Source organism: Myotis brandtii, unplaced genomic scaffold (assembly GCF_000412655.1).
Source record: "Myotis brandtii unplaced genomic scaffold, ASM41265v1 scaffold312, whole genome shotgun sequence".
Taxonomy (NCBI): Eukaryota; Metazoa; Chordata; class Mammalia; order Chiroptera; family Vespertilionidae; genus Myotis; species Myotis brandtii.
The window spans coordinates 2,377,486-2,384,569 of NW_005361955.1; the positions used below are offsets into that span (position 1 = coordinate 2,377,486).

The 7,084-nt window shown below is 44.2% G+C and overlaps 1 protein-coding gene across 1 annotated transcript in view; it reads right to left on the minus strand.

Moving 5' to 3' along the window:
• Window positions 1–5,488: 5,488 nt before the first annotated feature.
• The window catches only part of LOC102252408 (histone H1oo), a 7,997-nt gene continuing 6,401 nt past the window's right edge, over window positions 5,489–7,084 (minus strand). Inside the window, exons 4-5 of the mRNA XM_005870126.2 lie at window positions 6,066–6,130; window positions 5,489–5,740 (exon numbers count right to left, since the gene is read on the minus strand). Coding sequence (XP_005870188.1) covers window positions 5,489–5,740; window positions 6,066–6,130 — 317 coding nt within the window. The remainder of the gene's footprint in view (window positions 5,741–6,065; window positions 6,131–7,084) is intronic.

Below are 7,084 nucleotides of genomic sequence, written 5' to 3' on the forward strand. Positions count from 1 at the left end.
ATACGGCAGGCCCCTTTCAGCAGCCAGCAGGCCCCTTTCAGCAGCCAGCAGGCCCCAGCTGGCCTGGCCCTGATCAGGACTGGGCAAGACAGCCCCGATAGGCCTTGATTGCTGGCCAGGCCTAGGGACCCCACCTATGCATGAATTTCGTGTACCGGGCCTCTAGTATGGAATAAAAAAGACCCTGAATAGTCACAGCAATCTTGAGAAAGAAGAATAAAGGTGAAGGAATCACAATACCAGATATTAAACCATACTACAAAGCCACTGTAATCAAAACAACCTGGTACTGGCACTAGAAAAGGTCTATAGATCAATGGAATAGAACAGAGACCTCAGAAATCGATCCAAGCCATTACACTCTATTAATATTTGACAAAGGAGGTGAGAATATACAATGGAGTTAAGACAGTCTCTTCAATAAATGGTATTAGGAAAATTGGACATATACATGCAAAAAAATGAAACTAGACCAACTTATACCAAACACAAGAATAAACTCAAAATGGATAAAAGACTTAAATGTAAGTCATGAAACCATAAAAATCCTAGAAGAAACCATAGGCAGCAAAAATCTCAGACATCTCTCGTAGCAATATGTTTACAGATACATCTCCTAAGGCAAAGGAAACTGGGGAGAGAATTATCAAATGGGACGACATCAAAATAAAAAGCTTCTGCACAGCAAAAGAACCCATCAACAAAATGAAAAGGGAGCCCACTCTATGGGAGAACATATTTGGCAATGATACATCTAATAAAGGGTTAATATCCAAAATATATAAGGAAGGAACTCATACAACTTAACAAAAGGAAGACAAACAATCCAATTAAAAAATGGGCAAAGGACCTAAATAGACACTTCTCCAAAGTGAACATACAGATGGCCAAGAGACATATGAAAAAAAATGCTCAAAGTTACTAATCATCAGAGAGATGCAAATTAAAATGTCAATGAGGTATCACCTCACACCTGTCAGAATGGCTATCATCAACAAATCAACAAATGACAAGTGCTGGTGAGGATGTGGAGAAAAGGGAACTCTAGTACACTGCTGGTGGGAATGCAGACTGGTGCAGCCACTATGGAAGACAGTATGGAGTTTCCTCAAAAAATTAAACATGGAACTGCCATTTGACCCAGTGATCCCACTTCTAGGAATATATCCTATGAAACCTGAAACACCAATCAGAAGAATGTATGCACCCCTATGTTCATAGCAGCAAATTTACAATAGCTAAGATCTGGAAACAGCCCAAGTGCCCATCAGTAGATGAGTGGATAAAAAAGCTGTGGTACGGTTACACCATGGAATACTATGCAGCAGTAAAAAAGAAGGATCTCTTACCCTTTGAGATAGCATGGAGGGACCTGGAGAGCATCATGCTAAGTGAAATAAGCCAGTCAGAGAAAGACAAGTAGCACATAATCTCACTTATATGTGGAATCTAATGAACAAAATAAACTGATGAACAAAATAGACCCAGAGACATAGAAGGATAGGACAGACAGCGGAATCTCAGAGGGAAGGTGGAGGAGGGTGGGTGGGAAGAGATCAACCAAATTACCTGTATGCATGTATGTATAACCCATGGACACAGATAATAGGGTGGTGAAGGCCTGGGTGAGGGAGGGGGTGTGCTAGAAGGGGTCAGTGGGGGGAGGAGGGGACATATGTAATACTTTCAACAATAAAGATTTATTTTAAAAATAAAAAAGGATTATAGCCCTAACTGGTGAGTTCAGTGGTTAGAGCATTCACCCATGCATCAAAGGGTGCATGCCTGGGCTCAATCCTCAACCCTGGTTTAGGTGCATGTGGGAGACAACCCATCAATGTGCCTCTCACATCGATATTTCTCTCTCTCATCAATGTTTCTCTCCCCCCCTCTCCCTCCTGCCCTCCCGTTCACTCTCCCTTTCAATCAATGGGGAAAAAATATCCTTGGGTGAGGATTTGTACAAATAAATAACTAATTTAAAATAAAATAAAATAAAAAGGATTATACACCACGGCCAAGTGGGATGCAAGGATGGTTCAACACCAGTAAATCAATCAATCAATCAACATGATACATCACATTAACAAAATAAACAATCATATGATCATAGGTGCAGAAAAAGCATTGGACAAAGTTCAACATTATTTTATGATAAAAACTCTCAACAAAGTGGGTATAGGAGGAATATGTCTCAACTTAATAAATACTACATATGATAAACTCACTAATGTCACACTCAAAGGTGAAAAGCTGAAAGCTCTTCCTCTAAGATCAGGAATAAGACCAGGATGCCTACTATCTCCTCTTCTGTTCAACACGGTATTGGAAGTCCTAGCCACAACAATCGAACAAGAAAAAGAAATAAAGGCATTTAAATCAGAAAGGAAGAAGCAAAACACTAATTATTTGCAGATAACATGATACTACATATAAAAACCCTAAAGACTACCAAAAAACTGTTAGAATAAATGAATTCAGTAAAGTTGCAGGATACCAAATCAATATGCAGATCAGTATTTGTTGCATTTCTATACACCAATGATAAATTATCAAAAGGAGAAATTAAGAAAACCATCCTATTTACAATTGTATCAGAAAGCACAAAATACCTAGGAATAAATTTAACCAGAGAGGTGAAAGACCGGTACTCTGAAAATAGTAAGACATTGAAGAAAGAAACTAAAGGAGATACAAATAAATGGAAGGATCTATTTTGTTTGTGGTTTAGAATCATTATTATTGTTGAAATGTCCTCATTACCTAAAACAATCAATATACAGATTCAATGTCATCCCTATTAAAATACCAATGGCATTCTTCTCAGAATTAGAACTAATCCTAAAATTCATATGAAACCACAAAAGACCCCAAATAGCTAAAGAAATCTTGAAAAAGAACAAAATGGAAGGTGTCACATGCCCTGATATCAAACTATATTACATAGCTACAATAATCACAGCATGGTACCTTGGGGTGATACGCACACAATACAACATTCAGAGGATGTACTGGAGAGTTGTATACCTAAAACCTGTATAATTTTATTAACCAATGTCACCACAATTAATTGAATAATAAAAAACAGCATGGGCCCTAGCCAGTTTGGCTCAGTGGATAGAGCGTTGGCCTGTGGACTGAGGGGTCCCAGATTTGATTCCGGTCAAGGGCACATGCCTGGGTTGCGGGCTAGGTCCCTGGTAGGGGGTGTGCAGGAGGCAGCCTATCAATGACTTTCATCATTGATGTTTCTCTCTCTCTTTCCCTCTCAGAAATCAATAAAAATATATTTAAAACAACAACAACAAAAAAACCCAGCATGGAACTTGCATAAAAACAGATATATTATGAAATAGAATAGAGAGCCCAGAAATAAATCCTCATTTATATGGTCAATTAATCTATGACAAAGGAGGCAAGGATGTACAATGGAGTAAAGACAGTCTCTTTGATAAGTGGTGCTGGGAAAACTGGGCAGATACATGCAAAAAATGAAAGTGAACCACTTTCTTACACTAGATGCAAAAATAAACTAAAAATGGGTTAAAGACTTAAATGTAAGACATGAAACTCCTAGAAGAAAACACAGGCAGTAAGCTCTGACATCTCCTTTAGCAATATCTTTGTGGAGATGTCTCCTTGGGCAAGGGCAACAACAGCAGAAAAAATACACAAATAGCTTTATATCAAACTAAAAGTTTTTGAACAGAAAAGGAACGCATCCACACAGCGAAAAGACAACCTACTAAACTGGAGAATATTTGCAAGAAATACATTCAATAAAGGGTTCATATCCAAAATAGATAAAGAACTCATACAACTTAACACCAAAAAATCCCACACAATCCAACTAAAAACTGGGCAGAGGACCTGAATAGACATTTCTCCAAAGAGGACGTAGAGCTAGCCAATAGACATACAAAAAGATCGTCACCATCACTAAATATCAGGGAAATGCACATTAAAACCACAACGAGATATCAATCACCTCACACCTGTCAGAATGGCTATCATCAATAACTCAACAAATAAGGGATGGTGAGGAGAAAAGGGAACCCTAGTACACTGCTGATGCAGCCACTATGAAGAAAACAGTATGGCGATTCCTCAAAAAAGTTAAAAATACAGGTGCCATGTGATCCAGCAATTCCACTTCTGGGTATTTCTCCCAAGAAAACAAAAACATTAATTCGAAAAGATATTTGCACCCCTCTCCTATGTTCATTGTCAACATTATTTACAGTAGCCAAGATATGGAAGCAGCCTAGGTGTCCATCGATAAGACGAAAGGATACAGAAGATGTGGTATATATACACCCTGGAATATTACTCAGCCATAACATAGAATGAAATCTTACCATTGATGACCACATGGATGGGCCTAGAGGGTAGTATGCTAAGTGAAATAAGTCAGAGAAAGACACAAATACTGTATGATTTCACTTATATGTGGAATCTAAAACAACCACACACAAATGACTAAATAAAACAGAAACAGACCCACAGATATAGAGGACAAGCTGATGGACGCCAAAGGGGAACGGGGTGAGGGAATGGGAATGTAAAAAACACGCAGGAAATAGAAGCTTCCAGTCTCTCGAGGTCTGGGCCCTTACTGTCATGTTCACGGTACCATATTGGTCAAGCAATCACAGAGCCCAGAGTCAAGGGCCAGGACACAGACCCCACCTCTCCTTGGGGAGAGAGCCACAGACATTTTTAAAGCACCCCAGGCTTCATGTCCCATTGCTGCTCTTCCTGCTTGGGCTGTAGCCACACGGGCCTCCCTGACGCTCCTTAAGCCTGCGCAGCATGCTCCCACCTCACAGCCTCACGCTTTCTCTTCCTTCTGTTGATTAGAGTGGTGGTGCTCAGTAACTAGTTGTTGGATGGTCTCAAACGCCTCTCAGCCTCTCTCCTCTCTCTCTCCACAGCCAGAGGGCTTCTTTTAAACATACACACCATTGTTTCCCCTGCCTATAACCTCCCTGGCTCCCCATGACCCCTGAGAGGAGGTCTACCTTCCCCAGTCTGCATGCCCATCCCTCATAGCCCAGTCTCATGCCACCCCTCCCCCATGCTGCTCTCAAAGCCACAAATCCCCCTCTTCCCACCACACCACATGCTGGGGCCCTCTCCCTGCAATGCCCTTCCTCTCATCTGTCTGGCTACTCCTGCTCACCCTTTAAGACCAAAAGCTGCCTCCTCCGGGAAGCAGTCCCAGATCTCAGGCTGCATTAAACACCTCTGCTGTGCTCTCAGATCCCTGCACCAGCCCTTTCCATGGCACAGTCTGTCTCCCCCAGGGTGGGAGCTTCTATCTGGGCCCCGGCCCTGAACGGCCAGATCCTTAGGCCTCAGCCTTCGTCCACACCAATTTGTGAGGGAGAAAAAATTCTTTATTGATAAATAGGTTACAGTAAAATAAAGTGATGTGTTTTTTGGGGGGAATAAAAACTCTGAGTCTGAGTGTCTCTCCCCCCCGCCTCTAGCTCTTGGCTTCTGCCTTCACCCTGGTCTCTTTGGATGATGAGGCCGTGGTGGACGTGCCAGGCCTTCTTGGGCCCCTGGGGACCTCTGTCTTCCTGGTCGTCAGTGGTTGTACCATCTTGGACTCGCTGTCCTTAGGAGCAGCAGCAGCTTTGGCTTTCGACCCTTTCCTGGCCCCCTGGGCAGTGGCCTCTTTAAGGACCTTGTTCCCTGTCTTCTTTTTGGCCGGGGCAGTCACACCATTTTCACTCTGTAAGAGAGCAAACCAAGGAGCAAGGCAACAAAGCTGGTGAGGTGGGCACACATCTCGGAGCCGCCAGCACGCGGGTGAAATCCCAGCTCTGGGAGGCTTTGGCCAAGAGACCTCACCTCTCTGAGACTCAGTGTCTTACCTGTGAAACGGGGATGGTGGTCCTCGGGGCGCTGGAGGGCCCGGGAGGAGGAGAGGCTGCACTGGGCTTTGTAGGAAAACAAGTGACCCCCTTCCCCAGCTGACTTCCAGAGGCTGGGGAGGGGCCCAAACTCCGGCCTGTGCAGGGTGCAGACCCAGACCAGGAAGCCACACAGGCACCTACCTTGGGGACTGTGGGTTTTGAGCTCCGAGTCCCAGCCTTGGTTTTCCTGTGGGCCTTGGCATCTGCTGGAAATGGGGAGGGCATGTGGGAAGGACCCCTCAGGAGGAGCTGCTGGGGGGCAGGGAGGCTCGGGGGCTCCAGAGCCCTGGTCCTGCCTGGGCCCCACTCCTCACTCTGCCACTGACTGACTTGGGGCAAGTGGTTTAGCCTCAGAGCCTGGCTGCCCTCGTCTGCAAACTGGGAATGACAGTATCTCCCTAAGGAGTCGGAGAACGAGAGCCCCTCACTCTCAGCCTTGCCCCCTCTGGCCTCTTCACCCTTGCTCTGACCCCAATGCTCTGCGCCCACCCACAACAAAGGGCCTAACAGGCTTATCAGCCTCTAGTCCAGTGGTTCTCAACCTTCCTAATGCCGCGACCCTTTAATACAGTTCCTCAGGTTGTGGTGACCCCCAGCCATAAAATTATTTTTGTTGCTACTTCATAACTGTAATTTTGCTACTGTTATGAATCGTAATGTAAATATCTGATATGCAGGATGTATTTTCATTGTTACAAATTGAACATAATTAAAGCATAGTGATTAATCACAAAAACAATATGTAATTATATATGTGTTTTCTGATGATCTTAGGCGACCCCTGTGAAAGGGTCGTTTGACCCCCAAAGGGGTCGCGACCCACAGGTTGAGAACTGCTGCTCTAGTCTTTAGTCCATCTCCCACATGGTGGCCGAGATACATTTAAAATACCTCAGACCCCAGCTGCTCCCTGTTCAGTCTTTCCATGGCTCCTCATTGTTCTCCAGATAAAGTCCAGACTCCGGGCTGCCCTCCCCAGCCTCCCCCTGCTGCTGCCCCTTTATACCCCCCACCCAATTGGACACAGAACCATTTTCACGTCCTCAAATGCTTTACCTTCATTTCTCCAGGCCTTTGCTTAGGCTGCTCTTCTGCCTGGGACACCTGCTCCAGGAAGCCTTCCCTGACTCCTCTTAGAGATGAGTCAGGCTCCTCTCCCC